This window comes from Myotis davidii, unplaced genomic scaffold, assembly GCF_000327345.1.
Source record: "Myotis davidii unplaced genomic scaffold, ASM32734v1 scaffold1316, whole genome shotgun sequence".
NCBI lineage: Eukaryota > Metazoa > Chordata > Mammalia > Chiroptera > Vespertilionidae > Myotis > Myotis davidii.
The window spans coordinates 23792-46202 of NW_006287901.1; the positions used below are offsets into that span (position 1 = coordinate 23792).

General features: G+C 38.5%; 1 protein-coding gene across 1 annotated transcript in view; it reads right to left on the bottom strand.

Moving 5' to 3' along the window:
* AKR1D1 (aldo-keto reductase family 1, member D1) overlaps positions 1-18114 on the bottom strand; it is a 30489-nt gene extending 12375 nt beyond the window's left edge. The window contains 4 exon segments of the mRNA XM_006779558.2: positions 1735-1812; positions 6371-6487; positions 6810-6917; positions 17958-18114. Coding sequence (XP_006779621.1) covers positions 1735-1812; positions 6371-6487; positions 6810-6917; positions 17958-18050 — 396 coding nt within the window. The 5' untranslated portion in view covers positions 18051-18114.
* Between the last annotated feature and the right edge of the window lie 4297 nt (positions 18115-22411).

A 22411-nucleotide genomic window follows, 5' to 3' on the forward strand; every position in this document is an offset into this window, starting at 1 on the left:
AGGCTCCCAGCAGGGACCTTCACCCCATGAGGGTGTGGCCAGCCTGGGTGAGTGGCTGATGGCTGTTTGCAGGCTGGCCACAGCCCCAGCCACCCAAGCTCTCAGTGGAGACTGGCTGTAAGCAGGTATCTGGGATTTATTTATCTTCTATAATTGAAACTTTGTTGCCTTGAGCGGAGGCCACAGCCGGCCAGGGCAGGCGGGAAGCTTGGCTTCCTCCATCGCCGGGGCAACCAAGCCTCCTGTTTGCTCCAGCTCAGTGGCTGCCGGGCGCCATGTTGGTTGGGTTAATTGGCATATATTTGCTATGATTGGCTGGTGGGTGTGGCTTGGGGCATAGCAGAGGTGCGGTCAATTTGCATGTTTCTCTTCTATTAGATTAGAGAAACTTCTTTATCCCTGGTAATACTCTGCTCCAAAATCTTTGTTGATATTAAAATAGCTACTCCCACTTTCTTTTTATTTCAGTTAGCCTAGTATATTTTTCCCTGTTCTTTTCTTTTTTTTTAACCTTTGACTTTAAATATGTTTATATGTTTTTATTTAAAATGGGTTTCTTGTATATAATATATAATGGGGTTTTGCTTTTTGTCTATTCTGACAACCTTTGCCTTTTAACTGTATTGTTTCAACTATGTATATATACTGTGACTATTGATACCACTGAGTTTAAACTTCCCATTTTGGTATTTGTTTTTGACTTCCCTACCTATTCATTTTTCTTTTGTTTTTCTTTTCCTGCCTTCTCTTTTATTATCTTTTATTATTCTATTTTTGTCTCATTTGTTGATTTATTTGCTATGCTCTGCAAGCATTAACATTTTCTCTTTATATTTGATATTCTTTAATTTCTCTATAGTGTATCTAGGTTTGGGTTTCCTTTTCTTTCCTCTTTGGTAGTCTGTGCCTGTTCAATATCTCTGTTTTTTTTCCTCCTTCAAATATTTTCTTTTTCTTTTTTTCTTTCTTTCTTGTTTTTCTAATATGTGAGTAGTGAAATTCTAATTGTATCCTATACATCTCTTAGCTTTTCTTTCATATTTAATTTTTTCTTGTCTATTCCTACTTCATATTGGGAGATTTCCTTATTCTGATCTTTCAATGTGATCCCATTTTCCTTATTTATATCCATTTCACTTTTATCCCATCTATTGCATTGTGTTTTATTTTTCCCAATTATTACTTGCTTAATGCTTGTTTTAAAAAAATTTTTTTCTTGTTCTTGTTTCACGTTGCTAGTATCTTTTCTTATCTACTTTAATATATTATTTGGCTAATTTAAAAGTTCTTGGTCCTCTGTTCTGTTTATGTTGGGATCTATAATTGAGATATGTTGTTTCCTTATGAAATAAATACCTTGTTATTTTGAGCTATGAGCTATTTTCTCCTGGGGATACTGGCTACCCTGTCAGGCAGACTCTTAGATAGAAACACCAAATCTACTCAGCTCCAATGATAACACGAGTGAGTATATGTTCTCTCAGGTAGAAAGCCCCAGGGACCAGAAAACTAATAGCTGCCTCCTCACCCCTCAAAACAACTCCAGCCTTCAGGTCTTCAACTGTTACCTAGAGGGGAATACCCATTAGAAAGAGATACTGTACTCATTAGAGTATATTCTCTGGGAGAATAAAGGCTGCATCTCTTCCTACTAAATGAAACAGGAATAATCAGATCACAATTCAAAAATGTAGTCTTTTAAAATAAAAGAATAAAAGGCCCATTTGAACTTACCTCCCAAGTGGCGCACAGATTTGAATTGTGATATAACCAATTGCCATACTCATCTCTAGGATAAAATTCATCTCCAGGCTAAAAAAGAAAAAACAAACAAAAAAGGATAATTCCTTTTATTTATATCTGGTAATTAAAATGATGGAATTTGAATTGTCTTTATGCCAATATACCCTAGCCCTGGGAAAGCAATAAAAGTTTAATTATTTGTTAGTATGTTTATATAATTATATAATACATTATATTTGTATATATGTCTCACCTTTGTGGGACTGTCCAGAAATTCTTTCATTTTTCTAAAATATGTGACACATTAATCCCATTATCCTACACTGGCATTCATTTTCTCTTTATTTACCAACAGATTATCCTTATTCTTAACCCATGAACTTTCTCCTAATGACAGAATTACTCATCAAAAAAGAGTAGAGATTGAGAATTAGGACTGAGACTCAGTGTTTTGACAGTTGAGGACAGCACGGCGTGTTACTTCTCAGTTCTGGTGGACTTGCTCACTGTTTTTTTTCCTTTCATTTTGGGACCCTCCAGGAGTTCAGCAATTTTTTTTCCTACTTCACACATTAATGTCAACTTTCCTTCTCTTGTTTTTGGGTGATCCTTTCTCAACTAAGGCTAACTGGTGTGGAACATTATCTTTCAGATTTCTCTTTTTTGGCTGTATCTAAACATGAGATCCATTTCTTATGGGCTTGGAAATGGAATACAGTAGGGCCTTGACTTACGAGTTTAATTCATTACATGACAGAGCTGAAGCTGGCTTGTAACCCGAATTTTAGCTCGCAACTCAAAGCAAAAAATCGGCTGAGAGACAGCTCATATCTCAAAAAACTCGTTAGTCGGGACATTCATAAGTCAAGACCCCACTGTAGAGAGAAATGAAAGATGATTCCTAGGCTCCTGGGGTGGATGGTGGTAATCATTTCCTGAGTTTGGGTTAGCAATCAAGAGTTTTTTATGAATATTTTGAGTTTGAAATGACCAAACGTTCAAGTGGCCATTTGAGAAGGCAGTTGAACAGAGAAATCTCAGAAAGAGGCTCAGAAAGAGGTCATGGCTATAGACAAAATTTGGTAGCCCTTACATATAAAATAATAATCAATCCTTGCAACTATATTAGGTCACTTATAGACACAGTGTGGCTCAGTAAGACAAGAATATTGAGAACAGAGGTACTATTCTGGGCATAACAACATTTGGAGGTTGGCAGAGAAGCTACCAAAGAATCAAGAGAGGGTGGTTATTATATAAGTCACAAGAAGAAAATGTATACTGGAGATAGTAGACAACTGTGTTGAAAGGTATCAAATAATATGAGGATACAGTGTCTATTGGGTATGGTTTTAGCATACAAGTCTTTGTAGACCTTGATAATAGGAATTTTTATTGAAAATCAAGCAATTGGATAAAATTTATTATTATATATATGAGAGAAGGGAGAGGGAGAGAGAGATAGAAACATTAATGATGAGAGAGAATGATTGATAGGCTGCCTCCTGCACGCTCCAACGAGGCATCGAGCCCGTAACCAGGGCATGTGTCCTTGCCTGGGACTGTATGTTCAGTCCGCAGGCTGACGTTCTATCCACTGAGCCAAACCAGCTAAGGCAAAATTCATTATATTAAAAAAAACCTTTTTTTTTCTTCCACTATCTCATCCGAATAAAACTTTCCCCTGGTGATAACACCTTCTTTAGCAAACACAGTTTTGACTCAATTTCTTCCTGTCTCACTTAGAGCAGGGAAAAGGGTCCTTATTCCTCAATGCCACATAATCATTCATGTTAATTACCCTTTCTGTTTCTGCTTCCCAAGCTCTTTGAAATTCTCAACACTATGGCCCACATTTCCACTTCAGTCTCCCTCCGTATTTCTTGCCTTTTGCATTTTCCAATTTTACTTCTGTTTGCAATGGTTTTATGCCTCTATCATACACTGTGTTAAATACTTTTTACTTTCCAAGGCTTTAATTAAGTCCTATCATCCCTGAACCCATGTTAGCTATTCCTCTTAAGCATGTTCTTCTTAAGCTTCCATTGTGCCTCCTTTACTCACCCCTCATCTGAATCATTCCATGGTGTTTCTCCCTCCACTCCTGCTCATACTGAAGACAGTATTAGAAGACTAATTCAACCCTCTAAAAATCTATGCTATTGATTCTCATTCCTATTCATCAGTATCTTCATTTATTTTTTAAAAATGCCATTCCTCATTTAAAAAAAAAGGCAGAAGGGACTGTATATTTTCAGGAAACAAATATTGGAATGGCATCAGGTGATTTAGAATCTGATCCCAGTTCTGATGGATTTTAAACCTGAGTTAGCTGTTTCATTGCCTGGGGCCTCAACTTTCTCTTTTGTGAAATGAAGATATTCTATATGTTGGAATATATATTTCTACTGGATCATTTCATAATATTATTTTTTATTATCTATGAAATGTCAGGCATTGTGTCAGTAATTTCATATTATAATTTTAATGACTCCTCACAACACTAGGCAAATGAGTTATTATTGTCTCAATTTACCAATAATGAAATTGAAAGAAAGTTCAGGAATATCAAAGATACTATGCTAATACTAGTAGGTAATAAAGCTGAAAGTCCCTCTTCTGCGTGACTCCAAACTCCATTGGACCATGTTTAGGTGATGTGTAAAGGGATCAGGTAATAACTTGACCAAGTCATCTGGCTCACATGTGACAGAGCTGGGATTCAGACAAGGCACCCTGGTTCTGGAGCTCATGCTTCGTATCACCATGCGTGCTAAGTGACCTCTGATTAATGAGTACAGTGGCAATCTGTTATTTTGCTTTCTACCATTCTTATGGTAGAAGGTACCATTCTACCTTCTTCTATAGAAGAGCTCATTCTACAGCTCCAACTCTTGGCCAAAGATGTCAGTCAGCCATGTCCTTACACAAAGATTAGTCAGCAGAAGTTACGTGACCCAAGCAAGGTTGATCCACGTTTCTCTGTGAGGTTTAATGTGTAGTCTCTCTTCCTCTGAATCCTTAAGTTGTATTGTGATGTGGTCTTGGCATGTCAATGGGCATTTTGCCATCATATAGAAAGAAAATTTTGAGAATTAAGCCACCAGAACACAGGAATAGAGAAAGGGCCAGAGTGTAGATACAGAGTTTGAACTTCTGGATCCAGCCCTTTGGAATTAGATATGCCTTGGAATTCTCAGTTCCCTTTTTTGCTAATGCCAATTTGAGTTGGGTTTCTGCCATTTATAACAAGAGTTCTGACTAAAACAAAGGTGTTGGGTATGGCAAGTAATGAACAAAGAGTGTGGAATTGGCTAGGGCAGAATGGGATTGGGGATGGTGGGGTTTCTAGATGCCTCCCCAAATGGCAGAAATTCGGCTCTGAGCCTTCTGGAGTTAGAAAAGTCTGTGTCAGCCAGGACAGGAAGGTAAGAATCCTAGAGGGAAATAAAATTGGTCTTTGGGAGAGTCCTTGTCCATTTCTCTCTGAAGACAAGATCTCAGGCCAGTGTTGCCACAACCAACAAAGGAGCACCATCCAATGAGATGGAGACTGGGTGAAAAGAATGCATGACCTGTGCCTCCCTGTTTTGTATTATTTCAAGTCAGAAGGGGCATTAAGCTAAGGACTGATCAGATGAGCGGGAATAGGATATTTCTTTACTAAGATGCAGAAACCACAGACTAAAGATTAGATACAAGAAGATTTCTAATTTTAATTACTCTTTAATGGAGCTGACTGAATGTGAATTTACTGAAAGCCAAGCAAATTTTTAAGGAATATTGACTGTCCACGAAATCCCAAACTGGCCTTTACTTAACCAAGGCCATTGTGAAGCTTGCAAATTCGTATGAAGAATGCAAAAGGGGAATCTACCAAAGTTCCTCTTAGATGTTACCACAGAGGAGAGTCATCAAGGAAAGAGCTTCCGGAGAACAGAACAGGGGCAGCCAGGTTGCTCATGTGAAAGAAATCTGGGTATCTCAATGACCAGTTTCATTTTCAGTCTCTCCTTTCTCAGAGACATTTGAAAGCAGTTACTTCTCTTCAGCAGTGTATATGGGATGTGTTGGTGGTGGTTAAATTAACACAGAGTCCATAAATTGAGAAAGTTTAAAGAAGAAGTGCATTTGAATTAGAGGAATAGCTATCACCCTGATCTTGTTGCTGACCTCCTCTACCCCAAAACCTGACCATTCTTTGGGTTATGTCCCTTTGGAGCGGTGGAAGGTGAGTAAGTTTTCAGGTGTATACATTATTTTGCATTATGTTGTGCAGGAACATTTTCATGACTATGTGAATGGGAAGAAGGGTGTGCTGGACAGGTAAAATTGGACTACTGTTTGGGGACTACTTGATGGTTTGATGGACAACTTAAATTACAGTTGTAAAGACATGCTATAATAAAAGTGCATTCGATTAGGAATCAAGAAACATGGGATCCAAGCCTAAGTCTGCTACACATAATCTTTCTGGGCATTTGTTAGGCTAGCCAGTGTTGTCTAACCTATGGTAACAAAATGATAACATTCTATGGTGCTAAGTAATTAACTAGTTTCATACCCATGGCTGCTGGCTTGTGGCTGCCAAAGAGCAGAGACCAAACCTTTAGGTGTCTGAACTCACCTTAAAAGCCATGGGCATTTCAATGATGTAAAGATCAACATAATCTAGCTGGAGGGCCTGGAGTGTCTTCTCCAGGTATGGGCGGACCCTCTCTGGTTCAAAATGGGTAGACCACAGCTGAAAGAAAAAGAGGGGATAGTGAACTAACATTCACGCTATTAAAAAAAAATAATAATAATGTAGCTCTTTATTCGTTTTCCCATATATTTTTTATTGAAATGAGAGAAAGTGAGAGGGGGAGAGGGATAGAAACATCAACGATGAGAGAGCATCATTATTTGGCCGAGTCTTGCATGCCCGCTACTGGGGATTGAGCTTGCAATCCAGGCATGTGCCCTTGACGGAATCAAACCATGAAAATATTCTGAAATTAGGCAGAGAAAAGTGACATCAGGTCCATCATTAATATGAGGGGATGGAGGGGAAGGGAAGCTCTCACCTTTCCGCAGTAGAAAATATCCTCTCTCTTCACCCATCCTTCTGCTATCTTCTCTCTGATGGCCTCTCCCACTTCGTCCTCATTCTTGAAGCTGTATAGGAAGGCACAGTTCATTGACATCGGTTCAGTTATAAATCAAAGGTTTGGGTGAATAAACTGAGATATAGCCACAGAATGGAAAACTAACAGGTAGTAAAAAGGAATGAACTATTGATAGACACAGCAACATGGATGAATATCAAATAAGTTTACTGAAGAAAAGAAGCAAAACAAAAAAGAATACTTTATGATTTCATTCATATAAAATGCTAGAAAATGAAAAGTAATCTCTAGTGAGATTCAGATCAGTGATTGCCTGGGGTGGGGGTTGTAGACATGGGATTCATGGGATCACAAAGAAACACAAGGAAACTTGGTGGTAATGAATACATTCACCATCTTGATTGTGATGATAGCTTCATGGGTGCATACATGTGCCAGATGCATCTGATTGTATACTTTAAATATGTGCAGTTTTTTGGTACATCAGTTATGCCTCAATGAAGCTGGGGGGAAAGGTTGTTAAGCAGCATCCTAGATTTTTCAATATATATACTTATCAAATTTGGTAGCCAAAACTTTGTTCATTTTATTAATCTGCATGAAGCAAAGAATGAGAATATCCTCTCCCCTGTACATTGACAGTAATGAAAACAAAACAAACAAACAAAAACCACCTGAAAAATTCTTGACACTTGAGTTATAAGTTATCCATCTTTCAGATTACACATAAATTACTGTTCTTTAGTTATGAAGACATTTTATTTATTTTCAGTGAAGTGACATTGGTTAATAACATTATATAAATTTCAGGCGAATAACCTTGTAATTTGGTACCTGTATACTCTATTGTGTGTTTACCACCAAAAGTCTAGTTTCCTTTTGTTATGATATATTTGACCCCCTTTCCTCATCTTCCTCGCCCCCAACAACCTTCCCTTCTGGTAACCAACCATTCTATTGTCTGTATGTATGAGTTTGTTTTTGTTTTGTTCATTACTTTTTTTGTTTTATATTCTACATATGAGTGGTTTGGGGCCTTTTCTGTTTGACTTATTTCACTTAGCATAATACCCTCAAGATTCATTCATGTTGTGACAAATGGCAATATTTCATCCTTTTATGGCTGAGGAATATTCCTTCATGTTTATCTACTATGTCTTCTTTAGCTATTTATTCACTAGTAGACACTTAGGTTGTTTCCAGTCTTGGCTATTATAAATAATGATGCAGTTAACATAGGGGTCTATCTATCTATGTATGATAGATAGATAGATAGATTTTAATATTCTTTGGATGAATACCCAAAAGAGGAATTACTGAGTCATATGGTATTTCTATTCTTAATTTTTTGAGGAAACTCCATACTGCTTTCATAATGGCTGCACCAATTTACAATCCCTCCAACAGTGTACAAGGGTTACGTTTTCTTCACATCCTCCTCAACACTTGTTATTTCTTGTCTTTTTGAAAACAGCCATTGAATAGGTGTGAGATGATACCTCATTGTGGTTTTGATGAGCATTTCTCTAATTAGTGTTGTTGAACATTTTTGTTATTGGCTCCTCTTTTATAAATTAGCGGCCCATACATATGTGGATTTATTCCTCAGATCTCAGTTCTGATCCCTTGGTCAGTTCTTTCATTTTTTAAAAATCTGAGTTTTCTCTCCTCTTCCCCCTGAATCATTTCTAGATTTATATTTTCAACCTCATGAATCCTCTCTTCCACATGGTTTGTCCTTTTCCTAATGCTTTCTAATGCTTTCTTCACTTCATTTACTGAGTTCTTCAGCTCCAGACTTTCTGTTTGGTTATTTTTTTATAGTTTAAATTTCTTTGGTAAATTACTCCTTTGGTTTGTTAATTTTATTCCTGAGCTCATTGACCTGCCTTTCTGGGTTTTCTTGTATATCACTGAGTTTCTTCATGACTGCTATTTTGAATTCTTTATTATTTAGATAATTCTATCTTCCATGACTGAGTTTTGTTTCTGGAGAACTGTGATTTTTCTTTCTGTGTTACCATGTTACCTTAACTGTTCATGGTACTCATTGGGTTGTTCCTCTGCTGGAATATTTAAAGTAGTGAATATCTTTCTTATTTAGGTACTGTTTTGATTTTAGCAATTCAGCAGGTTGATAATTAGAGGTCTTTGTTTTGTCTACCAGTAGATGGTGGTCTAGTACAAGCTTCTGTTTTCTCCTACCAATTCTACTTGCCCCTGAGGTTGGGGGGGTCACCTCTGTGGTCATGGGAGTTGCCACCTGGGTGATAGGGTGGTGAGTGCTCTGCTGTATTTTGTTCCTCTGGGTCTGGAGGCCTCACTACTATGGTGTGAGGATGTGGTGGGTGATGTGTGAGGTTGCTTTGTGAACCCAGTGCTCGGTTACCTGGTTCCCTTCCTGGCTGGTGCCACTGCGCGATATAGAGCTGGGAGACCAGAGACATGTCTTTGCTTTTGCTACCAGGCTCCACTGCAGTAAGGGAGGAGGAAGTAGGTTCTCAGGTGCCAATGCTGTTTCTATCCCTCTTACTCTCCACTGGGCCATAGTGTGAGCGCTGCACCCTGACTCTTCCACATGACCCCATTAGCTGGGGCCACAGGCTAGCCATGGAGGCTGTGGAACCACATCTGCTGACACCATCCCTGTTTTCTCCCTCATCTTGCCTCCCCTAAGTGTTCCATTACACCCTCCTTCAGATGTACCAATGTGTGTCTCTCTCAAGCTTGCTAGTGTGTTGAACAGAGTAACTTTTATTGCATTAAAGATGTCTGGTTAGTTGTAGATTTAAGGGAAGATATACATGGGTCTATTTGTTCCACCATGATGCTCTGTGATGACATTTTGAATATAAAAGGGTGTGTCTCAATAAACAGATGGCCAATAGATATATGAAAGGATGCTCAGTGTTACTAATCATTAGGGAACTGCAAATTAAAATCACAATTAGATATCACCTTACACCTGTCAGATTGGCTATCATCAAGAAATCAACAAATAACAAGTGTTGGCAAATATGTGGAATAAAGGGAACCCTCATGCATTATTGGTGGGATTGCAAATTGGTGCATCCACTATGGAAAACTGTGGAAGTTCCTCAAGATAATAAGATAGAACTACCATATGACCCAGTAATTCCATTTCTGGGTATGTGTCTGAAGAAACCCAAAATATTAATTCAAAAAGATAAATATTCATTGCAGCACTATGATTCCATAGCCAAGATATGGAATCAACCTAAATGCCCATCAGTAGATGACTGGAAAAGAAGATGAGGTACATATATACAATGAAATATTACTCAGCCATAAAGAAAGAATTAAAGTATACCATCTGTGACAGCATGAATGAATCTAAAGGGTACTATCCTAAGTGAAATAAGTCAGTCAGAGAAAGCCAAATGCCATATGATTTCACTTATATGTGGAATCTAAAGAACAAAATTAAGGAATAAATAAAATGGAAATAGACTTAGAGATACAGAGAACAAATTGATGATTGCCAGATGGGAGGGGTTGTTGTGGGGACTGGGTGAAAAAAGTGAAGGGATTAAGAAGTACAGAAGGCAGTTACAAAATAGTCACAAGGATGTAAAATACAACAAAGGGACTATAGTCAATAATATTGTACTAACTATGTAAAGTGCCAAGTGGGTACTAGACTTATTGGGGTCATCACTTCAAAAATTACATAAATGTCTAATCTCTATACTATACTCTTGAAACTAGTATGATATTTAATGTCAACTGTAATTGAAAAAAGTGTCTATATTTAGTTCCATTTTTTCTTAATGAGAAACAATTCTTGTTGGAGAGTTCTTTGAAGATAAACACATATCCTCATCAAATAAAATTTTCAAATCATATTTTAGGTTTTGTGTGTGGGAGAGGTTTAATCCTATTTGTTGATTTTTACTGATCTCAATTAAGATGATCATTCTGATCTCTTTCACAAATGTTGAGAAGTACTTGTGTTTGCTTCTAGAATTTCAGTGTTCTCACCAAATGCTCGACAAGTCATATCAGACCTGTGAAATCTGACTCACAGCTATTGATTTGTTGTAAAATGAGTGAGGCAAGAAATCTCATGTATTTCTAGTGGCTTTTTAGTCTGGGGCTGAAATACAAGGTCTTAGGAGCATTAATGGTATTTCCCCCCCACACCCCTATTTTAGCAGAAAGTTAGCATTATTGAGAAAATAAGTGATATGAAAAATGAACAAAGTGGTTGCACAGATGGTATTAGACAAAGGATTCATTAGTAACAAGTATCAAGTAGTTGGAGAAAGAAACACACCTTCTAGAACCTCTTTGATTGACTATATAATTAATAGGGCTTGAACAGAAATTGAAGCCAAAAAGAACTGTAAAATGAGATATTATGAAAGACAGCACAGAAATAAACTCATGCCTTTATGAGTCAATTAGTATTTCACAAAAGAGGCAAAAACATACAATAGTCTAGCCTATACAATAAATGGTGTTGGGGAAACTGGACAAATACGTGCAAAAAAAAATGAAACTAGACCACTAACTTACACTACACATAAGAATAAACTCCAAATAGATAAACCATAAACTCAAAACCATAAAAATCCTAGAAGAAAACATAGGGAGGAAAATCTAAGACATTTCTCATAGCAATATTTTTTTCTGATATATCTCCTTGGGCAAGGGAAACAAAAGGAAAAATAAATAAGATTACATCAAACTAAAAGTTTTTGCCCAGCAAAGGAAACCTTCAACAGAATGAAAAGATAACACTCTGGATGGGAGAACATATTCACCAGTGATACATCTGATACATCTGATAAGGGGTTATATATCTAAAAGTTATTTAAAAAAACAACAGAAAACTCAACACCAAAACGCAATCCAATTAAAAAATTGGCAGAAGACTTGAATAGACACTTCTCCAAAGAGGATGTACAGATAGCCAAGAGCCATATGAAAAGACAGTTGCTCAACACCACTAATCATCAAAGAAATGCAAATTTTACTGTTGGTGGGCATTTGTATTGCTTCCAGTTTGGGTGAATCTTATAGCATATTTAGAAAAAGAGGCAAGGCAAACAATAATGCATTCAGTATGTTTCCATTCATAGAAAGTCCCCAAATTATCAAAATTAAAATGTATTGTTAGAAATGCATATTAAAATCACACCACCCTTAGAGAAGAGTAAGAGAATAATTGCCATAAAAGTTATGAGAGCAATTACCTCTTGAGAAAGAGAGTGTTTTGGATTAGGAAGGGCACAAGAGAGCTTCTGGGGCTTGGGAAATTCTAATTTTGAATCTGGGTGGTGATTACACAGATGATAGTTTTAAAAGTATTTGTCCCTCTCTAAATGCATTTATAATTCAAAAAATTTTTATTATTTTTTTAAAATATATTTTATTGATTTTCTTAGAGAGAGGAAGGAAGAGGGATAGAGAGTTAGAAACATCGATCAGCTGCCTCCTGCACACCCCACACTGGGGATGTGCCTGCAGCCAAGGTACATGCCCTTGATGAGAATCAAACCTGGGACCTTTCAGTCTGCAGGCCAACGCTCTATCCACTGGGCCAAACCAGTTAGGGCTATAATTCAAAAATTTAAATGTTAATGAAAAGGTCCTTGATAAAAAGGGGGGATGCGGAATTTAAAAACTTTAGATCCAAAGAACGTAGTTTCCTTGGCCTGAAACATCATTTTTTAATCTTGAACATAATACTCTTCACTCTCTCTTTTGCCTGAATCCAATTGGTTGCCAAGCTTTGTAGAGTTTATTCTAATGATTTGTAGCCTTCAGCCAAGTTACTTCTTTCTTAGGTTTCAGCCAAATTATTATCCCCCTAGACAGCAACTGAGTTGAAGTCATTATTTTTTTTTGCCTGATTTATTATAGAAACCCTTTCACTTGATCTCTATGTATTCCATATCTTCTCATTTTAACTTTATTTTTCTTCCTTATATTGTTTCTTGACTCTGTGCTCCCTCCATCTCTCCCCTCTCCCCCTTTCCCCGCCCCAACCACATTTTGTAGCTTGTTGGGCAGCACTCATTGCTTCCGGAGAGGAATGACATCACATGCAGAAGTCAGTTCTTGGTGTTTGATTTCTAAAAGCCAAGGCTGCCATTGGCAGGAATGTGAGTGTGAAGGGGTCCAGGTACTGGAAAGCACTCAGGATACACCCTACCCTGTAAGTAAAAATAAAACACCAACTGATTTTTTTTCTTTGTTCCTTGACCCTTAAAATATTAGACCATATAGCATTTTACAAAAATATAAATAAGTTGCCATTAGTTAAAAATTACTTTACAGTATTCTCTGTAAATAAATATTCATTGAACTGAATGATAAGGTGCCTGGGGAGGGAGAGGGAAGGTAAAGGGAAAAGCCCAGGTGCCTGGAGGGAGAGCACCTGACAGAGATTCTTTGACTGATCCAACGCTAAGCAGGCTCCCTGAACTCTTTTCCAACGTGGACTTCCATGCTCATCTCTGTATTGGCCAATTTGACCAAAATCCTGCTAAGTCACTTTAGCAACACACCTCATCCTCCCCCATTCACCAATGATTCTGGCCACCCAGCTTTGTCTTCAGCAAGAATCCTGTTGGGTCGGTTTAGCTTCACCTTCTTACCCCTGGTGTTTCCTCTTAGTCATTTTCTATTCACTAATCCCCATCCTCCTCCTTGGCTATAGATTTCCACTTGCCCGTGCTGTGTTCAGAGTTGAGCCCACTGTCTCCTACTGCAAAATTCCATCACAGTAGTCTCTATATCCATCAAAACAGTCCCTCTCCTGAATCTACTCTTTCTTTAACAAGTGTCACTGAATAATTATTTTCTTTTAACACCTTTCCCAGTATAAAAAAATAATAATTGACATAAGAACAAGGCTCTGCCTTTCCCTGGTGAAACAGGGTTCCCTGGATTGAGAGGGAGAGGAGAATTAAATGAACATTGAGGAGAATCCAATGAATATATATATAGGATGGCATTATTCTGAAGAGTTCTGAGCTGGGTGCCCCCTCCTCTAGCCCAGAGGCAAGATGGACTTGATGTTTCAGGTTGGTACTCATTAAGGGCTTGGACTTCATGTGCCTTTGCCTCATATACAAAGCTTTTGGCTCACTCTCCAGAATGTGTACACTATTTGCAGTTACAGAAATCTCAGCCAGGGCCACTCAGGAAGAACTACTTGATCAATTATGACCCAATCCACCTTCCTAAGGCCACTCCTTCTCTTTAGCTTCACATTTCTTGAGCCACCCCATAACTAGATTTTTTCATTGTTACTTTTATTTTTGAACATGTGTTATCTCTCTTAAAATGCTTCAGCTTTGTCTTATATTTTGGTTATATGTGTATATATTTTTGCTGCCTTAGTCATCCATGTACAGATTTTAAATTCCTTATTCCTTTTTGTTATGTACAAAAATGTCTCACATGTGGTAGGCACACAATAAATATTTATTGATTTGAATTATTGTCCATTGTCCAAAATATTTACCGTTGGTCCTGGATTTGTATTACGTGCACACTGGTAATATTCTTGAGCTTTACTTGGAGTTTTTTTTTATTAATATTAGCTATTAATTCCATGAGCTGATTGCCCCACCATAATTTCTCAGTGGTTGAGCATCAACCACTTCCTTTCAGGGAGCCTGCTTAGCGTTGGATCAGGAACCAGAAGGTCACAGTTGGATTCCCAGGTAGGGCATATGCCTGGCTTGCAGGCTCAATCCCCAGTGTGGGGCATGCAGGAGTCAGCTGATCAATGATTCTCTCTCATCATTGATGTTTCTATCTCTCTTTCCTTCTCTGTTCCTTTCCGAAATCAATAAAAAAAAAAAAAAAGGAACAAGACTCAAGATTCTTGCCTATCAGACTTACCCAAATGGAGCTATGGGGAGAGAGACAAAAATAAGAGATTTGTTGGAGGCTATTATAGATGATTTTACCCCTGCATAAAAGCATTCATCCCTGCATGAAAGCATTTTGGGAAGCTTTCACAGGGAAAAGTTACATAGATAATTTGTACACTTTAGTTTTTTCATTAGTGATCATCAGATGAGGTAATGCACAGCGCCACTACACACTGGTTCATCCTAAATTCTCTAATCCACAGGCATGAAACACCCTTATAAGAAAGTTCGTCATCTGAGAGAGAGAAAAAATATAAGTCCGGAGAAGCTGGGCTGGTAAGCCTCACACAGCTCATAAAACTGTCTTCCCACAGTTCCTACCTCTCTCTGTTCCAGTGAAATCTAAACCAGGCAGAAGCGGGAGGAGACAGTGTAGATCTTCCTTATTTTAGCCTCCCATCTCTGCTCCGACACCATCTATCCCTGAAGACAAGCCCACATCTTTGCTGGGTTCCCTGCTGCCCTCGAACTTCTGTATCACAACTGAACAGGATCCCAGGACAAATATTGACTGGCTTGACTGTGTACACAAAACATGAATGAGTTCAGTTAAAGAATTACCTCAACCCAGCCTTCATTTTGTATCTCTTGTGGAATGAAAGGTTTAGAAAAGGCTCTCAGGCATGTTTAATGAAGAAGACTAAATTTTTTCATCACCTCCAGGAATAAGACCGATTTTGAAGTTAAATCTAATTTAGTACTTTCATGTCAGGGTGACTGACTTGGGGACAAGTGGTTCTAAGCCTCCACCTCATCAGCCCTGGGTAGATGATAACGGAGTTTTCATTTGTTTGGCTTGGAACAGAAAACCATGAGCCTGCTCTGTCTGAGACACTCCATTCTCCCCACTCCCATCTTGCCCATTAATCCCAGCTCTACCATTTCCCCTTCCCCAAATCTTTTGGATACATCTTGTGTATTTTTCTTCACATTAGAATTTTTGTGAGACATACCATTAACTCTCTATATTATTTTAAAACTGATAATATTTCTGATCACAAATGTGGTTTGTGCACACACGATCTTCATTTCTAGTAGTATCCCTCTTATGTCATATTCTTTAATTGATATATGTCATATCTTGTGAAGTAACTTACAGCTCTTTTTGGGAAAAGGCACATGACTGCTTTTGAATGTCTCTAACTCATACCATTTATATATCCTAGGATAGATATTTCAGGGCATATATTTCTAGATACATATCTAGAAATATACACAGAAAGTCATAGTTAGAAATATGCAGCTTCATTGATAAAAGAAATATTCCTAACAGGCAATGTTGTATAGGAATTAGAGCATAGAATCTGACCCCAAACTTCATTGGTTCAAATCCCTATTCTGTTCCTTTGCATTATAAATTTGGGGCAATTTATTTAATCTTTCAGTTTTCTCATCTATAAAATAGGGTAATCTGGTATTTCATTCATAATGTTGTGAGAATTAAATTAGAAAATGCATCTAATGTGAAGCACTTCCTGGCACATGCTTAAGTGTTCATAAAGTTTTAGCTATTACTATTGCATCCATTTGCATCTTCATGTTCTCTGCTCACATACATACGCATCCCCTTTCACAAACATTCCCTAATTTGACAAGCATCAGTTGAAGACCCATTACCTACTAGACACTATGCTGGGAATACAGACCTAAACAAGACATAGCCTCTTTCCTAATGGATTTCAGTTTTGTGGAAAATATTGCAGAGGAACAGTGATTAAAATATAGTATGATTAGTGCTACAATGGAGTTGAGCATAAGGGACTATGTGAACATGCAAGAGGGGCAAGCAGTGGTGGCTGGGACATGGGGGGTGGGGCTGCTGGGTGAGAAAAGTGAAGGGATTAAGAAGTGCTAACCAGCAGTTATAAAATAGTCACAGGGTTATAAAGTACAGCATAGGGAATATAGTCAATAATCCAATATAATAAAAAACTAATACGCAAATCAACCGAGCAATGGAACGACCAGTGCTATGACATGCACTGACCACCAGGGGGCAGACACTCAACGCAGGAGCTGCCCCCTGGTGGTCAGTGTGCTCCCACAGCGGGAGTGCTGCTCAGGCAGAAGCTGGGTTCATGGTTGGTGAACGCAGCGCAAATGCAGTGGCAGTGGCAGTAGCCTCTCCTACCTCCACAGCAGCACTAAGGATGTCTGACTGCCTAAGTTGTCAGTTGGACATCCCCTGAGGGCTCCTGGACTGCAAGAGGACGCAGGCTGGGCTGAGGGATCCCCCCCCCAAGGGCATGAATTTCATGCACCGGGCCTCTAGCATTGTAATAACTATATATGGTGCCAGATGGGTACTTGAAATATCACGGAATCACTTTGTAAAGTGTATGATTATCGAACCACTATGCTGTATACCTGAAAGTAATACAAAATAATATTGGATATAAACTGTAATTGAAAAAGAAAATGAAAACAAACAAAATTTAACCATTCCCTTTCTTGTGTTTTCAGAGAGATCCTTTTTGTATTTTTAGGATACCATTTACTCTCATCTTCATTGTCCAATAGTTAATTATTAAAAAGTGTACTTCTTACCCTGGCCAATGTAGTTGGGTGTCATCCCATGTGCCAGAGGTCACAGGTTCAATTACCAGTCAGGGCACATGCCAGTAGGGACATACAAGAGGCAACTGATTGATGTTTCTCTCTTGTCATTGATGTTTCTATCTCTCTTTCTCCCTTCCTCTCTCTCTAAAATCAATAAAAACATATTTAAAACATAAAAAGTGTGTCTCTCCGGTTAGATTTTTAATCCCCAGGCAGCAAGACTATTCTCTTCATATTTGCAGATTCTGGAGCTTAGTGCTTCATACATGGTAGGTTTTCACTGGATGTACTTTAGACTGAACTAAATGTGCTCAAATACGAACTTAAAAAAATCACAGGCCATAAACTCAGTAATTTCATGTACCTGAGATCAATAAAATAATAAACATCAGCTGAATTTTAGTAAAGAAAGCAGAAAGGTCCCATTCTCTAATCCAAGACCATTTTAAATCACAAATTGTTTTAGTTTAATGTTTGGCTCAATACTCATTCAGCCAAACAATAGCCCTTGGAGGTTGCTTTCATTATTACAAAAAGTGAATTAATGAGATCTATTCAAAATGAATTGCAGATTGTACTTTAGAAAAGTTTCTTATTTGAAAACAAAACAACACAAAAAGAGAGATAAACTTACCTGTTTAGGCTCTGAGTAAGTACCAAGCCCAATGATAGGAATGCTGTTTCCATCACTTAGAGGTATGCGGTGATTTGCTGCTGTGAGGTCCATCTTGGAGAGCCTAGGACGGCAATATTTTAGGAGTGATTCTGAACACTTTGGACAGGTGTCCTAGGGCCTATTTAATCAAAGAAAGGAGGGCAAGAGGGAGGAGCAGTGGGAGGGAAGAGAGATTGACAGATCTATTTCTCAACCTGTTTTCTTCTAGGTTGTTATGGAAATACTGAGATTGTCCTTTGAACTTTATTCGAGACATAAGAATAACTCAATTGAGAGTTTATGCTTATACCTCTGCAAAGAAAAGATTGAACAGCAACAACAACCAAGGAAAGGGATCGAATGGGGTTCTGTTAGGACGCTTTTGTTGCCATCTAACAGGTCTATCTCAAATTCTCTTAGAATATAAAGGAAATTTATTGGTTCATATTCCTGAAAATGTCAACATTAGGACTAGCTTAAGGTGAGACTAGAGTAGTTCCTTTCCCAGAACTTCCCTGGAGATTCTGAGGCAGCAGGACGGGGCAGGGGTCTGGATTGCTACCACCTAGGTTAGTGGTTTTCAACCTTCCTAATGCCGCAACCCTTTAATACAGTTCCTCATGTTGTGGTGACCCCCAATATCATTGTTACAAATTGAACATAATTAAAGCATAGTGATTAATCACAAAAACAATATGTAATTATATATGTGTTTTCTGATGGTCTTAGGCGACCCCTGTGAAAGGGTCATTCGACCCCCAGGTTGAGAACAGCTGACCTAGGTAAACTTGGAAACACTGGGCCAGAAGAACAAAGGAAAAGGCAGGAAACACTTTCACACCCTCTGCCTCCTGGCTGTCTCAGCTGACTCTCCCCTTATCATTGAAAGACAGTAATCAGCCCTTGAAGTGACTCAACTCCAGCTTCAGGTCCACTAAAACAGAGCTTACCTCCTCCATTTGTACTGATGGACATTTGTACTGCTTCTAAATCTTGGCTATTGTAAATAGCACCGCAATTAACACAACCTGTCTTCTAACCATGGAGGGATTGAGCAAAAAAAGATAAAAGAGAGAAAGAACTCGTGGACACAGACAATAGTGTGGTGATTGCAGGGAAAGGGGGTGGAAAAGGGGATGGGACGGGGGTCGGAGTGGGGGGAGGAGAATAAACGGTGATGGGGGAAAAAAAGAATACAAACTGGAAACAGCACAGAAGTCCATCAATGGGTGGATCGATAAACAAGTTGTGGCACATTCATATAAGGGAATATGTTTTGTTGCTCCTCAGCAGCACAAAGGAACCAATTCCTTATGCAACAGCATCAATGCATCTCAAAATCATCATGCTTAAGAATAAGAAAGACACAAAAGAGCACACAAATTGTAATTTCATGAAAAGACAAATCTCATTTACAGTGATAGGACACTGGTCAGTGATTGTCTGAGGGCTGAGATGGAAGGACGGAATTCACTGGGAAGGGACACAAGGAATCTTTTGAGATGATGGAAATGTCTCCTGTATCTAATTGTGGTGGTGGGATATAGTTTGCCAAATATTATCTAACTATACTCTTACATGTTTACATTTTATTGTATGTAAATTATACCCCCATAGAGTTTATTTAAAATGTATTACTTGTACTTTTAACCTCTTCTCAGAGGTTTAACTTGAACTCCATTTACCACTCTCCTGAGTTTTATATCATTGCTATCATGTATTTTATACATATTTTAATAGCTCCCACTTTTTTTTTCAGTCAATGATTATTGAGATATACCCAAATGGTTGATTTTGGGAAGCTCATTTCTTCCCTCCCTCCCTTCCTTCCTTTCCACCCTTCTTTCTCTTTCCTGACTTTACTAGCATTGATTGAGTTATTTCAGTTTATTTCTTTTTCCTTGCAGTGGTTGCTGACCTCTAGGTCCAACCTCATGAAAGGCTGGGTGTTTATCTTTGTTTTGGCTTTATATTACGTTTAGCAAGTAAACATGAAACTGATCTGTGATGAAACTGAACCAATTCCAGAACTCTGGGGCCAAAGTGAATCAATGTACTTTTGAAGGCTCTTTCCATAAAACCTGCTGAAAATTGCAATATTGTAGGAGAAGAAAATGCATTATTGCATAAGATCCAGGGCAATCTAATTATTCATTGATGTACTAGTATCTGTCTCTCCTAGACAATGAGCTCTTGGAGGTGAGGTACTAACACAGCATAATGTAATAAAGGCTGAAAAAGTGTTGAAATTCAATTTGCATGGATGGTGTAGCCTCTATAGATAATGAAGCCAAGAACTTTAGAGTTGGAATAAACTTTGTAAAGATACTGCAGTATTAACAGAGTAACACAGTATTAATGTCCTAACTACACTATTTGTTTAATGGTTTGGCACCTTTGAGGAGGAAATTAGTCTTGCAAGGCGGTCAGGCCATGAAAACTGAACAATGCACTGCCCTGGGGTGGGCGTGGGGGGGGGTCGTTATTGCTGGCCCCAGGACAGATCATGGGATATGACCTGGGAATCCTCAACACCTGGGGGCCTTCCTGTAAGCCCATGAAAAGCGGGGAGGGGGGGCGTGTAGAACCATATCTGCAAGACAGAGACCCCAGCGGGAGATATATATAGACAGGCTCTCTGCATGTTTCTTCACTCTGATTTGGAAATTATTCCCAGAGTCCACTAGTGTTAATAAATGGGGTCCCTCCCTTTCTCTAGGAAGCGTGCTTGGTATTTCTTTGCTCCTCTGTAACACCCTTATTACAGTTGAGCATTGACACATGAATTTATTTAAGTTTGTTGGAGTCTTTCATTTATTTTTTGGTTATTTAATATTATTTAGGTAGGTGCAAGTGTGACTGTAGATTTCAGGCACCAATTAATACTTTGGTACTGTTTTTTGCATATGGCTAGATTGGCAAATATCAAGATGACACATATCTTTGACAATAAAATGCAATTAATTTACACTGAGAAAATTCAAATTCTTTCCCTGATAATTCTGTTATTTAATACTAAAGTAATTTGTAAAGCCGTTATGTGGCTTTTTATCATCATGTCTTCCACAAGTCAGTGTTTCACAAAGAAACAAAGTTTTAATAACCACTTTATATGGATTGCTGTGTGAAATAAAACTCCAAATTACTATATCTTAGAACTTTGGAGTCTCTTACAAATGTATTAGGAAAGTCTTTTTTAAAAATTCTTTATTGTTTTAAGGTATTACATATGTCTCCTTTCCCCCCCATTGAGGTTTAAGGTATTACATATGTCTCCTTCTCTCCCCAGCCACTCCCCCCTACTCTCAAGCACATGCCCTCACCCCCATAGTGTCTGTGTCCATTGGTTATGCTTATATGCATGCATACAAGTCCTTTGGTTGATCTCTTACCCCGCTACCCCTGCCCTCCCTTCCCTCTGAGGTTTGATGGTCTGCTCGATGCTCCTCTGTCTCTGGATCTATTTTTGTTCACCAGTTTATGTTGTTCATTATATTTCACAAATGAGTGAGATCATGAGATATTTATCTTTCTCCAACTAGCTTATTTCGCTTAGCATAATGCGCTCCACTGCCGTAGACCAATTCCAGCATGTCATAATTTCAAGAGTTTCATCAAAAAGTTGATGAGACTTGGGGACTCAAAAGGGTCCTGGACAAGGAGGGACTCTTCAGTTCCTTTAGCTGAAGGTCCTCTGACCCCCAATACCTTTCAAAATTATATCTTGTCTCTGGACTCTTTATTAGTCTCTGGATTTCTATGTCATCTATGCGCAGCCCCTTTTCCAGATTCCTGAACCTTTCTTGATGCTGGGACATGAACCCCGGCATAAACGGACGCCCGAAGTGGGACTTTCTGAACCCTGGCAGTGCCAACAATACTCCAAGTCCATCCATGCTGTTGTGAATGGTAAGCTTTTTTTTTTTCTTTTTTTTTACAGCAGCATAGTATTTCATTGTGTAGATGTACCACCATTGTTGGGGTCTTGCCCCAACAGGTCCAGGTGTCCCCAAAGGTGTGGACAGAGTCGGTGAAGAAGGAATAACACAGAGGCAGCATTCAGTTGACCAGCATGGTTAGGTTCTCTCGCCTGGTTCTATCCAGGATCTTCAGCTAGGTTCTCTAACCAGGTTCTGTCTCTTAATGTCTTGTTACATCTGTATTTATACCAGTTGATTTTAATCCTGTCAATTTCTATTCCAAAAGTTATGGCGTTTCTTATCTTTATTCCAGGGAGTAAAGATTTTATGTAGCTTATGGGTGATTGTTCGTAGTTAGTGATTACCCGCCTGGCATTTAGTTAAGGGGTTTTATTCCCTCCCTAACTTCAGGAAAAAATCCCTACCTGGGGAAACAACCTTTCTTGGAGAGGTGACCTTGGTTAAAACACATAGTGCCAAGAAGGTGAGCAAACATATTAAGAACAGTATGAC